We start from the raw sequence: 23,620 nt of genomic DNA, 5'->3' as shown, positions 1-23,620 counted from the left end.
TGTGTGTGTGTGTGTGTGTGTGTATGCATGTATGTGTGTGTATATATGTGTATGTATATATGTGTGTGTATATATGTGTATGTATATATGTGTATTTGTGTGTGTGTGTGTATATATATGTATATGTATATGTATGTGTGTATGTGTGTGTGTGTGTGTATTTATATGTGTATATATAATGTGTGTGTGTGTATTTATATATATAATGTGTATGCGTGTGTGTGTGTGTGTATGTGTTTGCGTGTGTGCGCGTGATGTGTTTGCGTGTGTGCGCGTGCGTGAATATATTTATCAAAGTTGCACAATGTTAATAAATAATTCTCACCACGTGTTTTTTTTTTAATTTTTAAAATATTATATAATATACACACACACACACACACACACACACACACACACACACACACACACACACACGTTCCCCAGTGACACACAAACACACAGAACACTTCAAAGTGACACACACACACACAGAACACTTCAAAGTGACACACACACACACACTGACAGCTACCAAGTGACACACACACACACACAGTGATACCCGCCTCCCAAGCGCGCTTGCTGTCTCCTCTGTCAGCAAAAAGCTCCTGGTAGCGCGAGCGTCGGCAAGCGAGAGCGCTGCTCAGCGACGCTCAGTGCACTATGTCCGAGGCCTAATATTCCGTGTATGAACATCACAATAAAGTCATGGCCAATCAAAAGTCAGATCATTCATTGACCCTAACACTCTAACAAATGAGCAGATACACAGAAAAACATATGTTAGATAAAAAAGAGTAAGAGAAATATAAAATATGGAGAAAACCAGCATCAATAAAAATAAGTCATGTTAAAAAGGCATGAAAATCAAAATCTATATTCAAGCCTTTAGCATCAGAAGCCATCCCCACCGACCAGTCACGTGCAGTTTTCTTCAGGATATATTATTTTCAGATGCCGGCTGAACCACCTAAGTAAGGTTTACAGAGGCCTTTGCCGCTTCCCCGGCACTTCATTTAAGTGCCTTCGGGAAGCGCACAGGGCCTCTGTAAACCCCGCGCCCCCCACAGTTATTCTGGCGGCCCCCCAGTTTGCACACCGCTGATATACATTATCCCTTACTGTGCATGCAATGTCTTGTATAAAATTTATAACCTGGCTCACTTACGTAACTATGTATTTGTCATCATGACGCTGTGCCCAGGACATACTTGAAAACGAGAGGTAACTCTCAATGTATTACTTCCTGGTAAAACATTTTATAACTAAATACACGGTATGAAAAAAAATTCTCAATTTAACCACATTTCTGATGACTTGTTTTCTGGAAGCTTTTTCTGCGAAGAAATAGATGAGTGAATATGGAATTAATTTGAAAACACCCCCATGCCTATTTTGATTTTAAACCCCTCCACGATTTTCACTTGTATAAATGTTTCCTGGTAAAGAGCTTCCTTTATTTGTTCTACTGTGCTTCGCATTTATAAATAAATCACAGTTACGTCCTGCTATTAAGTAGAAAACCGATTCTTTAGTATAACGTCACTAAGCCAAGAAGCTGCAGGGCTCCCTCCCCTCCCCTGTTTGTGAAATCTAATATGACTGTGTGGTTGACCTCACTGAAGCGAGCCAAGAAATCCCAAGAAATCATTAGACGCCACAAAAACACTTATTAATTCATCCTGGTAGCCACCTTGTTTTTGTGTTGTTTTAATTGGACAGATAGTGAGCTTCAATGTCTTTTCTAGCGGGGTATTTCTGGACATTACTGAAAGAATAATGCCCGGAATTCTAACCAATCAGAGAGCAGGGATTTCAGTAATGCCTGGAATTCTAACCAATCAGAGAGCAGGGATTTCAGTAATGCCCGGAATTCTAACCAATCAGAGAGCACGGATTTCAGTAATGCCCGGAATTTTACTGCTTTAGCCTATAATGTGCTATACAGCACCAACGTTTTCCTTTGATCCTATGGGAACTGTGGGATGTACTGGGATACGGTCTTTGCTGCATCTGGATGCATTCGGTGTCGCGTTAACCAGGAAGGCTGCTTTATGAGAAGCAGCAAAGTGGTTAATATTTTTCTTGTGCATAGTCAGGTTGTCGTCTTCTCTCAACACTTTGCTGCAGTGATGTGCTGATTTTTCTTTTGCTGGTTTAAGCTGTATCCATAAATTGCTTCCTCTACGGTTTCTCCCCTCAGAAAGAAATCCAGGCGATGAGTCAGTGCCACCATCCCAACATCGTCTCTTACTACACTTCCTTTGTGGTTAAAGATGAGCTGTGGCTGGTGATGAAGTTGATGAGCGGAGGTGAGAGCAGCTTGTTTAACCTGTGCACAATTATTTGCACTAGTTAAGAGACAGACAAATGGTTATTATGATTGTTTATTACACACCAACGTGTTGTGCAGAGCATACAATAGGTGAAAAAGACCACAACGAGTGTAACAAGCAGATGAACATCAATTATACACAACACAATATTTCAGAAGGTGTCTGATCCAAGGAGCTTACAATCAATGAGATGAAAAAAGGACAAAGTCCTCAATTTATGGCATGAAACATTTCAGCCCCAAAGTGTTTTGTTTGCTTTTTGGGGCTGTGAATCGGAATGTGAATTGCATTGAACTTTTTACTGCCTGCGCGGTTTATAAAGCCTAGTAAAGCGCTCCTCCGTGCGGGAAATACGTTTTGGGCCGTGAGAGGCGTGAAACAATGTGCATGGTATTTTTATACAGTGCAGCATGCTCTCTCTGCGTAGGGCTACAATGGATCCCTCAGAGTAAAGAACGCTGCTTAAACCCACTTAGTGCCCTCGGCAGTAAATCGACAGGTCCTCGCCCCCCAATGCGTTGCTGCTTTTTATCGAACGATATTCCGGAAAGCTTCCGGCTTACTATTTGACGCCGCACAGTAACTGATAATGTGAATTCCATAACCCAGAGGGCACTTTAAAGACGAAATGGGGAATACTACACTGTGCAGATGTGGCCAGACTACCTCCGACACCTCCGCGTGCCGGGAACGCAGCACAGAGGCAGGCTGTGTGTGCGTGGAAAGCTGCCAGTTGCAGACAAAGCAGCCGTGGTCATCCGTGCTTGAATCTTCCCCGGAGCCGGGACATATTATTTTTGTTGCTCCTCTAGCTTTACTTGACGTTGGTTAATTGCAAATATATATATTTTTTCCTCATCTGCTCTACGTTTTGATTACAACCCTGATATTTTGTTTTGCGCTCCTCCTGTGCTAGCTGACAGAGGACCGGCAAGTCTCCCCCCTTTTCCCCTCTGTATTTTCTTTCTTGCCTCGGATATTTCTTCCGACCCTTGCTTCCCTTGATGTCTGGCTGTTTCATCTCCCGTGAGCCAGTGTGGGGCCCTCCCGTGGCGGGGCCCCTGTCTGGCCTCCTATGTTGCTTTATGGTAGATTTAGAGGAATGTTCAAGCTCTCCTGAAAATCTCCACCTGGGGAGAAGAGATTTTGTTACATATCTGAGTTGAACACTTGAAGCCCGTTGGGCGTTTGTCACGTTGGTCCCTATCAGATACCACAACCTACGACACTTGGGAGGCAAAATTAATTTAATACAACAAACTATGTTTTCCTGCACTTCTAGTGATAAAATAAGCACACAGGTTTACATTTCAGTGGCAACACAAAAGCAAGAAACGTGGTACAAAAAATGTCTGTCAGAGCCTTGTGTGACGTCACTATGAGTGCTAGTCCCCGTTCTTGTTCTTCTGTATTTTTCTTGGATGATGAAGGGGACAACCAAGTACAAAGAGGCCTGAACCTATCCCTGCGAGACATATACTAAACATAAGCACACGTGGGCAAGAGGTGTGACTGTCAACCTGGAGTGCTTGAAATAAAAATAAATACGTCTATATAGATAGATAAATCTATATATCTATCTTTTTCATAGTATATACAAAATATAGTAACTTCTTTGCACACTTGCCTTTTGTAAGAGAATGATTGTGGGTTTTTCCCCAATAAAATAGTTAGACGTATGAAACTAGCAATTAGACCTGGTGGGCAGATCACACACGCTATAATTAATTAAACTGTTTGGGATTTTCTTATACAGTGATTGAGGGTTTCAGGAATCCATGGGTTTTATCCATGAGGTGTATGTAGAACGAGGTATTTACCTAATTAAGATGTATGTTGGTACAAAACTCATTATGTAGTTTTTTTTTTTAAATGCCCCTGGCAGTGCACATCCGTAAATGACACTGTGCAAAGTGTTAGTAGCTGCGTTGGCCCTGGAGACGTGTGCAGAAAACGGCTCATGGCTTGTGATACCCTTTTTTTTTTTTTTTTTTAAAGGATCTACAAAGGAGTCGTTCATAGCAGGGCACGAAAAGTCTTCACCAGGCAGCCAAAATAATGCTGCCTCACCCAAGTATATTACATTCATAAATAAACTGAGCATATCTCCACACTTTCTATGTTCTAAATGATTTTACTGGTCAGAAGATGTGCAGTGCTCATGAAGAATAAATGTGGATCTTGTAATTTACCCCATTCTGTGCTCTTTACTTTATTTGCCCCTAACCTCCCAGCACAACTTGTTATCTAGACAGCTCTGCCCATTTCTCTAGCTACATAGAGACCCCTCCTCTCTCCTCCCCTTTCCCCCTCTCTCCTGAAAGGTGTGTTTTCTCTGCTCATCCCTGGACTGGTGTAGGCCAGTACACCGATTTATGATGCTAAATGTAAAAAATTATTTGCCAATAAAAAATGCAATGTTTTGGAATATCATAAGTGAGATCATAGGAAAAATTAAACACGGGGAATTTGCAAGTAACGCAAAAGAAAAGTTCTGCCGATTGTCTTTAAGATTTCAGCCATCAACAAAAACTTATCTGGTGGTTATATTCCCAGCAGGGGTGGAACTGCCAGACGGTTCGGCTGCACTAGGGCCCACCGCCTTCAGGGGCCCATCTTTCAGGCGCTGGAACGCTGCTCCGGCTCTCGTTGTAGCAACCGGAACAGCATCCCAACATTTCTAAGGGTCCTTCCCCCCCCCTATCCTCCTGGGGCCTTACCTGTAGCACGGTAGTGGTGGTGGGAGCCCAACCAGGTAGTCCTAACGCGGAAGTTTAGACCCCGTCGGTAGTCGGGCCCAACTTCCGCAATCACTGCCTGGGTGGGCTCCTTCTGTTGCCACCACAGCACCCGCTCCACAGTTGGTTTTAGAACTTGTACCGGGGCACCCGGCGCCTAGTTCAGCCACTGATTCCCAGCAAGCCCGATGTAATAATAGGGTTGTGGGCACACCATGGCTGGAATAGGACACAAAGGGACCAGCATAACGTTTCCAGTAACCCCACTTTGCCGATTTCTCAGGTTCCGTTTTGGATATCATCAAACATATCATTTCAAAAGGAGAACATAGGAGTGGCGTCCTGGACGAGCCGAACATCGCCACCATGCTGAAGGAGGTCCTGGAGGGGCTGGAGTACCTGCATAAAAATGGGCAGATTCACAGGTAGCGTGCAGAGCGTCACCACTGTCTCAATGGCAAATCTCTAATATTTGTATAGTTCCTGAAGAAAACGAGCTGGTTCTTGTATTTCAGTGGTGGGCAATATGATATACGTGCGGCCTGTGAGCCCTCCAAAGGGCCACCCGTTACACAGCCGTGGATAAGATGTTCTCCCCACCCACCTCCAGTCAGCTGCCTTAATGCCGGCGGGTTGAATACTGCCAAACGGGTTAATATTAATCAGTGCCCTGTCCTTAAACAGCTGACCAGAGGATGCGGGGGGGGGGCAATACAGCCCCCGGCCTGTCGGTGTGCCAACAAAGCTTTATTGGACGACCAATTTATACATTAACTCTTTGGGTGCTGAGGGTGTGTGTTCCTGGGCTGAAGAAAGTTTGGCGTATTTGTTGCCAGAATACCACAATAACAATGTTATCCCTAAAGTAAACCTACACATCATGTGCTTTTTTCAGCAGAACCTGTAGATGAGCAGTTCTATCTGTGGTTAAATGTTATTTTCTCGCATATTACAGAAGTGATGATTCAAGTGCTGAATTGTTATATATAAAAATTAAGTTACGTGAATATGCACTTGTAGAAATCCTTCATTGGATGTCACACTTACACAACTTATATATCATTATGTTCACCATCCTTAAAGCTACCAGAACATCTAAGCATATTATTTTTAAAGAAATGCTTCAGCAGCGTAGAAGAACTGGAAACTGTGACAAGCACGACCAACAGTAACAATAAAATATGCCTTCCTGTATGTAGCCTGGCATAAAAAATTGCATAAAATATATTTTATTAATGCATATCTTTTGTAAAAAAAAGGGTTAACTAGGCTCCTATTTCAGTAGTGTTAGCCGAAGTTATTCAACTTTGATGGGCCTTCACATAAAGGCCGCCATATTAAATCTCCACAGGGAAAACACTACACCAGACACGCTGTGGGTGCCAACACCACCCAATAGTGAAAGCGAGAAATGCCACATTTCCACTACATGTGAAGATAAGTGTCTCCACACTACCCAGGACCCTCCCAATGTTAATTCCACCCACTGCAGTTAATGCCATAGATGGAGATGTATAAGCCATGGGAGACACCGATCGCAGGGACTCCTTGTATCTAATGGCTGGTGTTTACCCTTTTAGTTTCAAAAAGGAGGCATCCTTCTGTAACCTTTTTTTTTTTACTATTGTATTTCGGGAGGTTCTACTGAAGAGCCCTCCCTCCCAATATCATAACCGTTACCTTTTGCAGTTCCACAGCATTGTGTTTAAGTCTGTAACTGGTACATCGGGCTGCATGGGTTAATGTTGTTGCTTTTGAGCTACGGATAAGTACTTGAGTATTTGATTATGCATGTGTAGACGCATCTATGGGTGTCTATGCCATTATGGAACTAGAGAGAGTGCAGAGAAGAGCCACCAAATTAATAAAGGGGATGGACAATCTTACTTATGAGGAGAGGCTAGCTAAATTAGATTTATTTACTTTAGAAAAGAGGCGTCTAAGAGGGGATATGATAACTATATACAAATATATTCGGGGACAATACAAGGAGCTTTCAAAAGAACTATTCATCCCACGGGCAGTACAAAGGACTCGGGGGCATCCCTTAAGGTTGGAGGAAAGGAGATTTCACCAGCAACAAAGGAAAGGGTTATTTACAGTAAGGGCAGTTAAAATGTGATATTCATTACCCATGGAGACTGTAATGGCAGATACAATAGATTTGTTCAAAAAAAGTTGGACATTTTTTTTAAATGGGAAAGGTATACAGGGATATACCAAATAAGTATACATGGGAAGGATGTTGATCCAGGGATTAATCCGAATGCTAATTCTTGGAGTCAGGAAGGAATTTATTTTCCCCTTATGAGATATCATTGCATGATGTGACACTGGGGTTTTGTGTTTGCCTTCCTCTGGATCAATAAGTAAGTATAGATATAGGATAAAGTATCTGTTGTCTAAATTTAGCATAGGTTGAACTTGATGGACCTATGTCTTTATTCAACCTCATCTACTATGTAACTATGAATGGTGATGTTTTTTCATATGTAGCAGGGTTGTTCCTTTGTCTGGAACAGAATGGCGTTTTTACCAGCAGTGTCGCAGGACGATGCATGGTTACATGCAGGCTTTGTATAAAAATACTTGTAGCATTTACAAAAAAATAAAAAATAATAATCAATTACATTTTTCATGTAATGTAATGAAACTAGCATTTTTTGTTTCTATAGCAACTATTTACAAAGTGACATCCCCTTCCTCTTCTGAAGCAGGCTCTGGCACACCCTTTTTTGAGCCCTGCCCTCTCTCTAGCAGTGCACCAAATGTATCTAGTGGCTGCCTGGTCACATGATCTTTCCCACAGAACTTTGCATCTTTGGTCCTCTTCTGCTGCACAAACATTTAGTGAACCCCGAGCGGGCTCTTCGCTGATCGATCACAGGAGAACTGATCGATCAGCAACTTAGCTAATTACTTAACATTGTGTAGATTGTATTGATGCACATATTAAAGGGGGAAATAACATAGAAGGCTGCTTGGACTGCTGCTTTAAGTAACAGTTTTTACAACTTTTTGCTGTGCCTAAGGCCCCGCTCCCTCAGTCAGCGCGCCCGCACTGCAGACAGGCGGGGCGCTGACAGACACAGACCGCCATATGCGGTCTGTAGGGAGCGGGAGGGGAGTGGGAGGGGGGGCGTGGTTTTGAGCGGAGGGACCCGCTACTCCCCCCCTCCCTCCACGGGCTCGGGCTGCAGGAGGGAGCTGCTGCTGGAAGGTAAGCAATAGCAAACAAACACACACACACCCCCTACCTTGCTTCCTGACAGCTCCCGCTCCCGCCCCCACCGCTGATTGGCTCATCAGCGCACCATGTGACGCGTCACCGCTCAGGATCACTATTTTCTTGCATCCCCTGGTGGCTGACGCGTCACAGCGCGTAGTGAGCCAGCCGCGAGGTGGGGCTGGGACCTGCTTGGGCGGATTCCCCTGCTGGTGGGGAACGCTCACACGGCCGCCCGCGCCGCCGGGCGCAGAGGGTCCCAGCCTTTAGGCTGTGCTTATAGTGCCGGCGACAGCGATGCGCCGTCGCGTCAAAACAAATGCATTACCGCCGTCGCGTGCGTTTATAGTAAGCGCGACGGCTTGGTCGTGATCGCTGGAAGTCATCTCAATTTGATTTTTCCAGCGACAGCACCCTGATGTCGCGTTGCCGGCACTATAATTTTAGCCTTAATTTTGCACTTGCTTCCCAGACCTCTGTTGCTGTCCATCTCTGATGTGTACCGATTTTACTCTTGCGGAGTAAATACCATCGGGCTGTTTTTGGACAGAAATACACAGTGAAGGTTATCATGACTTTGAGCATGAATGGATGCTTCATAGAGTACATAGAATTTACCTCTTAATCTAATCAACGATGCCAGGATTTGGCAAAGCTGGTCCTCTGGAATAGGAAACACTCAGCCATGTCCCATTTCCTCTACAACTTTTACAAATGTAAGAGCCGTGTATTCACTTTAACTTTAGCCCTGGATACTAACTTAAAAAAGCACCCAGGTTAAAACATACATTGTGTATTTGCTAGGGGTTACTTGGGGCCAATGATCCTTCTGTTTTGATACATGATATTCTGGTGTGGGTAAAACAGATCTTGTAATTGCTGATTGAGTAAATCATGGGAGAAGATTCTCCTGAATTTTCCATCCCAAGGCCCTTGAACATATGAATGCAGTGTATACACGGGGACTTCACATGTGCTGGCCAATCAGAGGGCTGGCCAATCAAAAGTTCTAAAGTAAATGGGCAGATGAGCCAGATTGGACCTTGTTGTAGTATGGTGTGGAGGGGGTGCACCAACAAGTCAGGTTTTCAGGATATCCCTTCATCAGCATAGGGTTTGCAGTCTTCGATGGAGCCACCTGTGCTAAAGCAAGGATATTCTGAAAACCTGACCTGTTGGTGGCCCTTGAGGACTGGAGTTGGCCAGCCCTGCTGTAGATCATCCAATCAGCTTCTATGTAATGCTCGTGGCTGATCTCTTTTGCCTGAACTGAAAACTTCACTGTAACAGAAAAGAGATCCATCAAACCGAACCCATCTGACAGGAAATACTCCCCTTCATTTAAAATCAAACGTGGGTGGTACGCTTAACTCGGGCCTGACACACCTTTATTGTGGGCTTAATCTAAAATTGTGGGTGTGGGAAAAACTCTTGTAACGCTGCACACCACCCCACCTATATAATTCTCTGTATAATCACTGCAGCTCTTTAATTTTTTTTGTACTTTTCGTGGACTTGAATTGAAAGGGTTATTGAGCATGAGAAATATTAACAATAACAAAGTGATTATATTGTTGATTCAAAGTGCAGGCACACTCGCAGTGAGGTGGAAATGAAACCTGCGGTTTCCCCACCTTTTATTGATCATGTGTCAGTCAAAGCGGCATTGCAGGATTCATCAAAACGGTGGTGAACACACCCTATTGTTTTACTGAGGTGTGAATTAAAGGAGTGTGTGTGTGTGTGTGTGTGTGTGTGTGTGTGTGTGTGTGTGTGTGTGTGTGTGTGTGTGTGTGTGTGTGTGTGTGTGTGTGTGTGTGTGTGCATAGCTCCAACAGTGTACTCTGCACTTTACAAAGTCCAGAACGAATGATTATCCCTTATTAATGCTCTTTATTATAGATGTAGGTTATCAAGTGCTAATGATGTTGTTTGAATGACCCTTTTAGCTTAAGAGTTTTTGACTTGCTACAAAAAAAATGTTTTGGTGTGTGGTAGTGTGCTATTATAGGTCATTCTAACCTTTATCTTGCCTAGATAGCCATCATTATTACATTCTCCATGATTTCCCCATTTTATACGACCATTATTGTGAAGTACTTGGACTGTAAGCTCTGCGAGGCAGGGATTCCTTTACCTAACGTTGAGTTTGTCTGACGTGCCCATTCCCAAAGTGTGTGTGATATTATTTTGTCACAATGGCACTTTACAAAATAGAGCTATACATACAAATACATTTTTAAAGGGACTGTAAAATAATGCCATCCTGAATCTTCTAAACTGCCCAGGTCACTGCAACCAGCAGCAATTTTTCCATAGCTAGCCTAATAAAGCGAGTATACACTTTCCATTTCACATTGTTGTACTTGTCAGAGTTCGGTTTTCTAAACTGAATTTCTAAAATGTGTGAAATAATGAACATAGTTCATCGCCATTACAATACGGCATCATTAACCCTCTCTCAGGCTAAACAAACCTACTTATCTTCACTAATCACCACGCACAAGTCTAACCCACGCCGACTGTTCTCGGTCTTTGACTTCTTACTGAGACCACCCTCAGCTGCCTCTTCTTCCTCCTCCATCTCAATCAGGACTTTGACTACTATTTCAAGGAAAATGTGGAATCCATACGTCAGGACATCCCCTCTGATTCCTCTTCCCATCCTACACCGCTTCCTAACTCACCTTTTGCCTTCCTTGACTCTCTTTCTGCTGTCACAGAGGAGGATGTCACTGCTGCTCTCCTCTTCTCCTTTCCACTTTCCCTCTTGACCCCATTCCCTCCCATCTCCTAAAACCTCTTGCTCCTACTATAATCCCTATGCTCACACACATTTTAACTCCTCCCTCTACTCTGGTATCTTTCCCTCCTCCTTCAAACATGCAACAGTTATACCATTAATCAAAACAGCAAGCTTGACTCTACATATCTTTCTAACTATCGGCCTATCTCCCTCTTGCCTTTTGCCTCTAAACTCCTTGAAAGTCTTGTATTCTCTCGCTTGCTCCATTTTCTCAACACCTATTCTCTCCTAGACCCTCTACAATCTGGCTACCGCACTATTCTCCACTGAAACAGCCCTCACTAAAATAACTAACGACCTGCATGCTGCCAAAGACAGAGGTCATTACACTCTGCTCATACTACTCGACCTCTCTGCAGCATTTGACACAGTGGACCACCCTCTTCTCCTTCACATTCTCCATACTCTTGACATTCGTAACAAAGCTCTATCCTGGTTCTCCTCTTACCTCTCCCATCGTACTTTCAGCATCTCTTCTGCCAATACCTCCTCCCCTATCAACCTCTCTGTGGGGGTACCCCAGGACTCTGTCCTAGGACCTCTCCTCTTTTTTCTGTACACACACTCTAGGTGACCTAATCACATCTCTTGGGTTCAAATATCACCTTGACTGCTAAAACTCTGACACAGGCCCTCATTCTCTCCCGTCTCAATTACTGTAACCTCCTGCTGTCCGGCCTTCCTGCCTCCCCTACAATCTATCCTAAACGCTGCTGCCAGAATCACTGTACTCTTTCCTAAATCTCTCAGCGCCTCCCCCGCTGAAATCCCTCTCCTGGCTTCCTATCAAATCCTGTATCACACATTCAATTATCCTCCTCACTTTTAAAGCTTTACACACTACTGCTCCTCCTTACATCTCAGCCCTAATTTCTCGCTATACACCATCCCGACTCGTGCATTCTACTCAAGGATGTCTTTTCTCTACCCCCTTTTGTATCTAAAGCCCTCTCGCACCTTAAACCTTTCTCACTGACTGCCCCACACCTCAGGAATGCCCTTCCACTCAATACCCAACTAGCACCCTCTCTATCCACATATAAGACCCACCTTTAAAACACACCTGCTTAACGAAGCATACGAGTAGCTCCGTGGCTAACACTATACACCTGATACATAAAACTTGGCCCCCTGAAGACGCACTTACCAGTATGCCCTCCTACTTGATCTGTATGTTCTTCCTACCAATTACATTGTAATCGGAGCAGGGACTCCTTTTCCTAAATGTTAGTATTATGCCTGAAGCACTTATTCCCATGATCTGTTATTTGTATTATTTGTTATTTATATGATTGTCACGTGTATTACTGCTGTGACGCGCTATGTACATTAATGGCGCTATATAAATACTGTATATACATGAAATAGAATATTCTAAAAACAGATTGCATAATATATTTAAAAACTCCTCACATAGGCATTAAAACAGCATAGCTTCAGTCGCAATGGTGATTCTGACCCATTCCATAACATTGACTTAATGCTTTCCATTCAGTACACTAATTGATAGGAAATCAAGCTGATTGCACCAAAATTCTGATTCGGATAGCAGTCAGTAGTCTGATACTGTAGCTGTCTGTGTGCAAATGGATATTCCACAAGTTTCTACAACTGGAATGATGGCTTCTGTAAGATAGATCGATCGATCTCTATCTAGTCGGTCTTTAAGTAATACATCCTGTATTTTTCTCTTGGAAGCGGCTTACATATGTTTGCTGCAGTAGGGTCCTGCTGATGACCCCTTGCCCGGGGTGTGATCATGAGTTGCATTTTGAGCGCTCTGTTCTCAGTCCAGTTGAGCGATAGAAGATGGAATTCTGCAGGAGCAGTGTCCGCTCACTGTGACCTTGGGCAAGTTACTTTATCTCCTCATGTCTCAGACCCCCAAAATTAGATTGTAAGCTGTATGGGTGAGGAACTTGTTGTGCCTAAGAAATTCTATGTATTGCATGGTCCACAATGTCATTGCCATAGGAAACTAAGTTGATTTGGACATCTTAATGCAGCAATCCCCTCTGTGTGTGTTTTTTCAGTCCATTGAAGCTGAACCTTACTAGTTTTAGCCGGTTTAGGCGCCAGGTGAAAGTTAAATACTGAATCGTTGTACTATGTAACACCTCTACCACCGGCCAATAGATGAGGGGCCACACCACAGTGTTTCACTGTCTGCTTAAGTGATCGTTCTTATGTGTGTGCAGGTGGTGCTCAGTGGTTACCTTATATCTCAGGGTGAACCTTGGGTTCCCACGGGCGTCCCTAAAGGGTTTGAAGGGTTCCCTGCAATTTTCAGGTCGTTTGGTACATTTTCAAATACAGAAGAATTTATACTGCGTCTGATCTCAGATGCGCTATTAGAGAGGGTTAGGGTTCCTTACAATGCATCTGATCTCAGACGTGCTGTTAGAGAGGGTTGGGGTTCCTTACAATGCATCTGATCTCAGACGCGCTATTAGAGAGGGTTGCGGTTCCTTACAATGCATCTGATCTCAGACGCGCTATTAGAGAGGGTTGGGGTCCCTTACAATGCTTCTGATCTCAGATGCGCTGTTAGAGAGGGTTGGGGTTCTGCAGAATTTCACAATATAATTATAGTGTTCCTCAACCAAAAAAAGTTTGAAAACTGCTCTGAGGAAACATACATGTTTGAAATGGACAAGTAACACCCCCAGTGTGCATGCCAATTACCCAGAATCCTTGTCTGCAGTTTCATCACTGTATGGCGTGAAGATAAATGGGATGCATGAAGCAGGTTTACTGGATGTCCAATCGTACATATATACGTTTCTTATCTTTTATGTTTCTCAGTTGAAAGGTTTTTGACGCCTTCTTTTTTTGTTATGCACATTACCTTCATATGACTATTTTGTTTGATTTGTTTTCATAGTCATGTTCTACTTCTGCTGTATTTACAGTGTCAACTAATCTATATATTTATTGTATTTGTTGAGCTGTTACTAGTATGACCAAATGGTGACTACATTTTGCCTTATTGCATGGTAACTGGCAGAAAGACACTCAATCTATGGTTGGCTGTGAACACTATTAAATGAGGCTGATGATTGAGATCTGTATGACTTGGCATATGACACGCAGCAGGGGTAATGACTTAATAGCATGCAGTGCCAGATTAAACACAACCACGCTTCACTGGTGAACGGTCCTAGTTTAGTTGGACGTCAATTACACCTTCTAGGTCTTGGTTCATCATTGCACCGACGACTTGGTTTGCATTTCTCACACACTTCTGTAGCTTATAACACTATACAGTCTACCAACTGCTCTGTCACTGTGCATGTATATTCTCACCTCTGATAGTCAGTCCATTATTGATTAACCAGGCAGGGGATTCTACAACAAAAGTTAAAAATAGGCAATATACCCCTTTTAAAATACAAACTCGAGATTTTCTTTTGTGTCACTCTTAAGTTAAATGACTGATCTTTTTTCCTCCTTCCTGGGAGTCAGAAGGCAGATCGCCATCATGGATTTGTGGTGACAATTATGGCACTTAAAAGCCTTGTGCACTGATTGTGCTTGCATACATCCGTCTGTGTTCAGTTTGTCTTCTTGTCACTATGTTGAACAGACCAGCAATGAACAGGCAGAAGAATTTGTACTAAATCTTAATGCACGTCTGACAGTTAAACTGACATAAATTACATCACAAATCCAAGATGGCTGCCTCCTGTCTTCTCAAAAATAAAATCTAGGTGCTCTATTCAATTTATTTTAGGTTTCTTATTGTATGGCTATGTATTACAAAACCTATGGAGGATACATATTCTAAAGTGTGTATAAATTGTGAAAAAGATATCCGCATGGGCAAAAATGTTAGTTGCAATTATATTTTGTAACACAAGTATATGGTTTAAAATCATTAGGTGCATTTAAGTACGGGTCTCCACTTTCCAAAGGATAACTCTGCGATTAGAAATTGTGATTGAGTGAGGTTCTTTCTGGATATCTGCGCACTTAAAATTTATTTTTCCCTCCATAAAACCTTATTAATTAAATGTACACACACCCACCCACACACCCTTCCCCGGGTGCTGGTAAGACAGTCATCGTCCCTGTCAAACGACCACATGGATGTTAACAGGAACAAAAGTTGCCCATAGCACTCCCAGGTTATAAAAATAAAGAATACTTTTATTTAGTCCATCTTCGTTCAAAACGTTAAACAAAATATCAGAAACATTGCCTTTTTTAATTTTTTTTAAAAAAATTTAATTTTTTTTTACATTTTCCGTCACTTGGTTTACCTCAGCCCTCACTATAATGACCTAGCTTATTTATACTGCCCATCCTTATCATTTATGCAATGGGTCCGTCACAATTTCCCCCCCCCCCCCCCCGATACAATATGTTACACCCACATTTCTTTCTGATTTACACCAATTTACCGGACACTGTTGCAATCAGATTGTATATCCGCACTGAAATGGTACTAACCAGTCTGCATTATTGTAGTGATAGTGGGAAATCTTTTTACGGCGTTTCTGCCGTTTAATGCTCAAAAATAAATCAAATGGACCATAAAAATTGGTCTTTCCACAAAAAGTTGAGCTGTGAAATGGATAGCTGTAGAATTTTACCAAGTAACTTCCCGGAAAGCATTTATTCTTTCAATTTTATACCGGGATTCAGTAAGGTCCGATTTGGAGGTTTTGGAACTCAATACCATTGACTTGAATCTTCAGTTCTAGGCTCTTGGACATTAATTAAGAAAGCCACAGCATACAGTCACAGTTGGGCGTTTCGTGTGCCGATCAGAGATGTTATGTAACTACTGTATGTACCAAATCTCACTAAAAATAAGAACTTGTTTTTTTTTTTGTTTTTTTTTTTTACACTACTTGTACAAGCATAATTATTGGTGGTCTCCCAGTCCCCAAATTGCTATTTGCATAGTTTCAGAAATTATCAGGTTGAAAGTGACTTCAGGTTTTCATTAAAAAAAATAAAAAAAAAAATAACGAATATAGGCCATCTACGTCAGTGATTCACAACATGGGGTTCAAGAGGTGTCGCCAAGGGGTTAGCCAAAAGAAATAATGTACAGATGAATCCCTGGCAGTATTGTGGGCTCCTCAGCCATGTGGGGACTGCACATTTAGTAAGACCCTGAACTAGCGTTGGTGATATAGCCGTAAATTGCAGCAGGCGCATTCAAAGTTGCTCCGCACGATGCTTTGCATCCACAGCGGCAAAGCATTGTGGGGCGAGACTCTGGCAGTAATTGACAGCTATACCCTATCTCTCCCCCCTCCCCCATGCTGTCTGCACACACTGAGGGGCAGTTTGGGACCTTATAAAGCGTGTGTTCCCCTTACGAGATCAGGACACTGTAGAGTACTGCCTAGGATCAGTCAAACAGTTGTCGGCGATAGTCTGAGTAGGCAAATAACGTATTCATTTAGAGGTTCACAGAACAAATAGTTTCTAGCATGTAAACCTGTTGGGAGCCGTTCATCTAGGTAGATGGGAGGGAAAATTCTCTTTCCCTACACTGAGGGATTCTGGGAGGCCAATATACAAATGTGTTACCTAACCGGGGCCTGTGGCTTTTTTTACTGATCATAATTACAATTATTATGTTGATTTTCTTAACGATGGTTTTGTTTCCTACAGGGATGTAAAAGCTGGAAATATCCTTTTGGGTGACGATGGCTCGGTACAAATAGCAGGTAAAGTTTTTTTTTTTCCTGGAGATTGAGTGGTCTTTAAATATAAATATCTGAGTAAATAGGTTTGCACTGTAGGCATACATGTATATTTTAAGTTTCTTTCCTGGGATTGAGCGCATTGATCAAATGAATGATAATTTCTTATTATATTACATTGCACTGACCAGATCAGATCAGTACTGAACTTTGAATTTACAGGCAAATAAAGTTCTTCTCCTTAAGACCGAGCTCATACTTGCAGAGTTGCTGAACGTTTTAACAAAAATAAGTGCTTTTTCATTGAGCAAAACAAACATACCTTCAGAATGGTAGGGGGTGCACATAAGACAATGCAGCGAGTGTTTAATTTCCATGGTGTGTTGGCAGAAAGATCACATTTAAAATGATATCTCATCCCAATATTTGCACTCTGGGTGATAACCTTTGAAATTATATGGAATGAAATATGCTAAACCATAAACATTTATTTTGTTTGTGAACAATAGGTTTCTGCGGCCTTTTGTTATTGCTACTGGTTTCGCTTCTCTGTACAAAGTATAGTAATTTAATTACCATTAACTGCTGACTAACACAACTTACAATCCAATGCCTGCTTCTTTGGGCTTGCTCAAGGTCGCACAATGCATCACACGCCAGCTTTCCAAGATAGCCATCTCCCTAAATACAAGGATTCTCTATTTCACTGTAGCAGATGCGAAAGATCAGACGGGGAGATCAGAGTTGTGATAACCATGGACAGATAGGACCTTTTATGGACAAAGAGCTCAAATTATTTTACAAAATGTAATCCATAAATTACGATGCTGCTTTGAAATTTTTTTGGGGGGGCATATTAGTCCGGTCGCATGTAAATAATGTTTCTAGAAGAAACACATTTTTAGACAACCAGGGGTTTGTGGCAGCTCGTCAGTTTATAATTGTAATCGCACCCCAATTTGTCTTCCCATGGGGATTCCTTCACACACCCTACGGCGGCAGGGCTCTTTATCTGGTTCTCCAATGGGGCCAAATCCAGAGAAGATTTAGGAATAAAATGGCCACGAGCTTTATATTTTGGCATTTTTAACTTTATCTGCACCATGGATATTTACAGCACCATAATTCACAAGTGCGTTTTATGGGGACAAATTGGAATTGGCTGCATGTGCGACTAGTATGAAATTAGCAGGGGTGGATAGTCCATGGGCTGCATGTGTGACTAGTATGAAATTAGCAGGGGTGGATAGTCCATGGGCTGCATGTGCGACTAGTATGAAATTAGCAGGGGTGGATAGTCCATGGGCTGCATGTGTGACTAGTATGAAATTAGCAGGGGTGGATAGTCCATGGGCTGCATGTGTGACTAGTATGAAATTAGCAGGGGTGGATAGTCCATGGGCTGCATGTGTGACTAGTATGAAATTAGCAGGGGTGGATAGTCCATGGGCATGCGCATGTTGGCCAGTTGACGAGCCCGGCACTAAGCTGTAACCGATCCCTGGTGGAGAAGCGCTGCTGTATTTCACATTTATATCTGGTGTTTGCAGACTTTGGGGTCAGCGCGTTCTTGGCCACAGGGGGTGACATCACCAGGAATAAAGTGCGGAAGACGTTTGTGGGGACGCCATGCTGGATGGCGCCAGAAGTTATGGAGCAGGTAATATTGGTTTGTTTAACAAGACGATAAATACTTTGTTGGGGGGGGGGGGAAAGCATGGTGAATTATTGGCCAAAAAAGCGAGTCACAAAAAGGGTGTTAAAGGTTGTCTCTTTTGGTGTAACCCAGAGGTTCTCAACTCCAGCCCTCAAGACCCCCCCAACAGGTCAGGTTTTCAAGATAGCCCATCTTCAGCACAGGTGGCTCAGAAGCGCTATGTACATTTATGGCGCTATATAAATAAAGACATACAATACAATCAGTCCCTGCTTCAGCACAGGTGGCTCATTCACTAGCTTAGTCTTAACTGAGACTCTGCTTGAGCCACCTGTGCTGACGCATGGACTGATTGATTAAGCCACCTGTGCTGAAGCTGGGCTACCCTTAAAACCTGACCTGTTGGTGAGTCTTCAGGACTGGAGTTGAGAACCCCTAGTGTAACCCTTTGACTACCAGAGGCGCCAGCAACAAATGGCTAACTTTATGGCAAACTAACCCAAGCTATCCAGGAATGTAACATTAATGCCACAGGAATTCTGCAACACGTTTTCACATAACCACCTTATGCTTTGGAACGGCTTTTTTTCCTTTTTCTTCAGGTTAGAGGGTATGATTTTAAAGCAGATATCTGGAGCTTTGGAATTACGGCTATTGAACTAGCAACCGGAGCAGCCCCCTACCATAAATACCCACCGATGAAGGTGAGAAATCATATTAGACTTCTCCACAGATTATATTAAACACCGTCATTTTAATGTGTGCTGTTTTTTGTTTTTTTTTTAAATAAGAAAAACTCACTTGGATAACTCAGAAAATATTATTTTTTTAATGTATTGTCTTTACATTGCCTTTATCTTAATTGTGTACTACATTGTGACATCATCCAGAGGGTTTTTTTTTTTTTTTTTAGGTGACGCAAACACTAAATTCTGAATTTCTTAAGCCTGCTTTACTTATCACTGCATCTTTTTTTCAGTTTGGCTTTCTCCTCCCAGGTGGTCCCAAAAGAAAGGTGTTAATACTGTATCTCGGGGATGACCAACTCCAGTCCTCAAGGACTACCAACAAGTCAGGTTTTCAGGATGTCTGCTTCAGCAAAGGTGGCTCAATCATAGACTGAGCCACTGATTGAGCCACCTGGGATATCCTGGCCTGTTGGTGGCCCTTGAAGACTGGAGTTGGCAACCCCTGTTGCATGCATCAGAAGATATAACCTAGAAATAGTCTTTCCGTTTATTGCAATGTCAGTATATGCTACTTCGCTGAACCGGGAATTCTGGGGAGATTAAAACAAGCAGCAGTAGGTTTCCTCTGATTAAGTTGAACCATTATATGAATAACCATCAGAGTAATACGTAGCAAGATTAACCGACAGGGTAATGCTACCCCATTTAGTCCGATGGCATAAATCCAAGACTTCTCAAGGAGTTAAATTCAGTAATAGCCAAACCATGACATTTAATATTCAAGGACTCCATTTCCACAGGCTCAGTGCCAGAAGATTGGCGTAAAGCAGATGTGGTGCCTATATTTAAAAAGGTAGTTAGATCACAACCGGGGAATTACAGACCTGTAAGCTTGACTTCATTAGTGGGGAAACTACTTGAAGGTTTAATACAGGATAAAATTCAGGAATACCTAATGGAAAACAAAATCATTAGTAATAGTCAGCATGGATTTATGAAGGATAGATCATGCCAAACTAACATTATTTGTTTCTTTGAGACGGTAAGTAGGTATTTAGACCAGGGTAATGCAGTTGATGTGGTCTACTTAGATTTTGCAAAGGCTTTGATACGGTTCCACACGAGAGGTTGGTGTACAAAATAAAGCAAATTGGACACAGTAATAATATATGCACCTGGATTGAAAACTGGTTAAAGGACAGACAATAGAGGGTTGTCATAAATGGAACTTTTTCAAGTTGGTCTAAGGTCGTGAGTGGAGTACCTCAGGGATCAGTACTGGGACCCCTGCTTTTTAACTTGTTTATTAATGATCTTGAGGGTGGAATCGAGAGCAAAGTCTCCATCTTTGCTGATGACACTAAATTGTGTAAGGTAGTAGAATCAGAGCAGGATGTAATTTCTCTCCAGAAGGACTTGGAGAGACTGGATAATTGGGCAGGTAGATGGCAGATGAAGTTTAATACAGATAAATGTAAGGTTATGCATTTGGGAAGCAAGAATAAACAGACGACTTACAAATTAAATGGGAATAAATTGGGGGAATCCTTGATGGAGAAGGATTTAGGGGTGCTTGTAGATAGCAGGCTTAGCAATAGTGCCCAAAGTCATGCAGTAGCTACAAAGGCAAACAAGATCTTATCTTGCATCAAACGGGCAATGGATGGAAGGGAAGTAAACATAATTATGCCCCTTTACAAAGCATTAGTAAGACCACACCTTGAGTATGGAGTACAATTTTGAGCAACACTCCGTAGAAAAGACATTATGGAACTAGAGAGAGTGCAGAGAAAAGCCACCAAATAAATAAAGGGGATGGACAATCTAATTTATGAGGAGCGACTAGCTAAATAAGTTTTATTTACATTAGAAAAGAGGCGGCTAAGAGGGGATATGATAACTATATACAGATATATTCAGTGACCGTACAAGGCACTTTCAAATAACTATTCATCCCAAGGGCAGTACAAAGGACTTGGGGAAATCCCTTAAATTTAGAGGAAAGGAGATTTCACCAGCAACAAAGGAAAGGGTTCTTTACAGTAAGGTCAGTTAAAATCTAGAATTCATTACCCATGGAGACTGTGATGGCAAATACAATAGATTTGTTAAAAAAAAAAAGTTGGACATCTTTTTAGAAAGGAAAGGTATACAGGGATATACCAAATCAGTAAACCTGGGAAGAATGTTGATCCAGGGAGTAATCTGATTGCCAATTCTTGGAGTCAGGAAGGAATTTATTTTTCCCCTTATGAGATATCATTGCATGATATGACACTGGGTTTTTTGTTTGCCTTCCTCTGGATCAATAAGTATAGAAATAGGATAAAGTATCTGTTGTCTAAATTTAGCATAGGTTGAACTTGATGGACGTACGTCTTTTTTAAACCTCATCAACTATGTAAGAACCAAAACATTGTCAAGTAAACATTTGTGCACGGATTCCACTTTCACTCCCAGCTTGTTGAAGTCACTGGGTTTATGGCAGTAACATTATTTTTTTTAAATTCATTTTATGCCTGTTTCCATGATCTTTTTAGAGGTGAATGGCGCTATGCTTCTAAACTATCTTTGTCATGATGAAAGTATCGTAACTCCTTTTTTTTTGTGGTTGGATTCTTGTTGATCCCCTATGTTGTAGAATGGTATGAAACCATATGTAGTTTGCTCAGGATGGAGCAGCGAGAAATCCGGTTCCTGTCCTTCCCTTGCTCTGCGTGACGTCCTAGGTCCCAGCCGTATGCTCATAGTAATGTGCTTTTATTTTAGGTCTTAATGTTGACACTCCAGAATGATCCCCCAACTCTAGAGACCGGTGTACAGGATAAAGAGATGCTGAAAAAATACGGCAAGTCCTTCAGGAAGATGATCTCCTCGTGCCTTCAGAAAGACCCAGAGAAGAGGTAACGGATGAGGACATACCTTTTATTTAACGGGTTTCAGAGAGCTGGACATGGCAGGTGGACTCCCTCTCTTATACAGTTGGGGAATCACTGCGTTTCATGCCACATTCCTATGTTTGGATGTTTATTTCTGTTTGGATGTTTATTTCACCCACATATGTAGAACAACTTTTAGAATAAGTGCAATAGCAATGGAGGTTTATTCAATAAAACCTAATTGCGTCTTGGTGAATAGGTACTAAACGTCACATACACGTCGTGTCTCACAAAAAAAGTTTCATCCACATAGAAGTACTGTACTGTATGTGGATTAAACTTTTTTTGTATGAAGACCTCTGGAGTGCCGGTTCCTCCTTGTCTGTTGAGGATGTGTCCTGCATTCTAGGTCTCCCCGGTGTGGGCCGCTCTCTCTGCACCCGAGGCAGTTCTATATATTCAGTGAGTGCCCCTAACCTCTCTTCTCATTCTGTAGGCCAACAGCAGCAGAACTTTTGAAGCACAAATTTTTCCAGAAAGCCAAGGTATGTGAATGCATTCATTAATCAAGAGAATCACGCGTGTTTCTCCCAACAATCATGTCTAATGTTTGCTGAGCTATTAACAAGTAACAGAAATATTTGATTACTGTAAGTGGGGGTGGGGGGGTGGAAGTTTAGTGCTTTCTGTTGTCCTCACAGCAACCGGATTTCCACCTTGTGATTATTATTATTATTGTTACTATTACATTAGTAAAGAGTTTCAGAGTTTAGCAAGCTTAACGCTGGTTTAATGTACCTTTTTTGAGGGCGATGTGTGTAAGAATGAATACTTATTTCAAAGGAAATCAAAATATTTCTAGTAGTAATACACACTTTGAATTGAAACCTGAATTAAGAAAGAAGTAACCAACAAAAGTCTTCTCTTCTTACACCAGTGGTTTCCAACCTTTTTTTGGTTAAGGAACCCTATGGGAAATGCCTTTGTGAAATTCTGAGGAACCCCAAAGCCTCTCTAATGGCGCGTCTGAGATCAGATGCATTGTAAGGAACCCCAACCCTCTCTAATAGCGCGTCTGAGATCAGATGCATTGTAAGGAACCCCAACCCTTTCTAATAGTGCATCTGAGATCAGATGCATTGTAAGGAACCCCTTACTTTTTAAAGTCCCTTGTCTCCAGGAGCACCTGTCATTTCTTGATCTGCAATGCTTTGTAAACCACGACAACACTTCAGTCATTTAATATGGAGAATCTCATCTGGAACGTCCTTTTTGTTTTCAGAACAAAGAATTTTTACAAGAAAAGATGTTGCAGAGAGCCCCTAGCATTACAGAGAGAGCCAAAAAGGTAATTGTGAGTTACTGTTCAGAAAACGGTTGGTTAGTATTTTTTCGTTTTTGTCTCCTTTATCATAGAGAAATCTTAATATATTCTATTACCCATCACATATCTAGCTAAAAAATTTAGTATGACGAAGAACAGTCTCCAGTTCTAGAACTTCTAGAGCAGGAGTAGCCAACTCCAGTCCCCAAGGGTCACCAACAAGTTGGGTTTTCATGATTTCCCTGCCTCAGCACAGGTGGTGCAGTCAATGACTGAGCCACTGATTGCGCTACCTGTGCTGAAACAGGGATATCCTGAAT

At 42.1% G+C, this 23,620-nt stretch overlaps 1 protein-coding gene across 1 annotated transcript in view; it reads left to right on the top strand.

Moving 5' to 3' along the window:
* Nucleotides 1-23,620, top strand: part of OXSR1 (oxidative stress responsive kinase 1) — a 92,400-nt gene that overhangs the window by 35,738 nt on the left and 33,042 nt on the right. The window contains exons 3-10 of the mRNA XM_075587928.1: nucleotides 2,186-2,294; nucleotides 5,340-5,481; nucleotides 16,720-16,775; nucleotides 18,302-18,411; nucleotides 19,011-19,112; nucleotides 21,867-22,000; nucleotides 22,473-22,521; nucleotides 23,259-23,324. Of these exons, the coding sequence (XP_075444043.1) occupies nucleotides 2,186-2,294; nucleotides 5,340-5,481; nucleotides 16,720-16,775; nucleotides 18,302-18,411; nucleotides 19,011-19,112; nucleotides 21,867-22,000; nucleotides 22,473-22,521; nucleotides 23,259-23,324 (768 nt within the window). The remainder of the gene's footprint in view (nucleotides 1-2,185; nucleotides 2,295-5,339; nucleotides 5,482-16,719; nucleotides 16,776-18,301; nucleotides 18,412-19,010; nucleotides 19,113-21,866; nucleotides 22,001-22,472; nucleotides 22,522-23,258; nucleotides 23,325-23,620) is intronic.

The sequence above is a fragment of the Ascaphus truei genome, chromosome 2 (genome assembly GCF_040206685.1).
Source record: "Ascaphus truei isolate aAscTru1 chromosome 2, aAscTru1.hap1, whole genome shotgun sequence".
In the NCBI taxonomy this organism is placed as follows: Eukaryota; Metazoa; Chordata; class Amphibia; order Anura; family Ascaphidae; genus Ascaphus; species Ascaphus truei.
The sequence above is the reverse complement of the archived record's forward strand: the minus strand, read 5'-3'. Positions and strand labels throughout refer to the sequence as shown.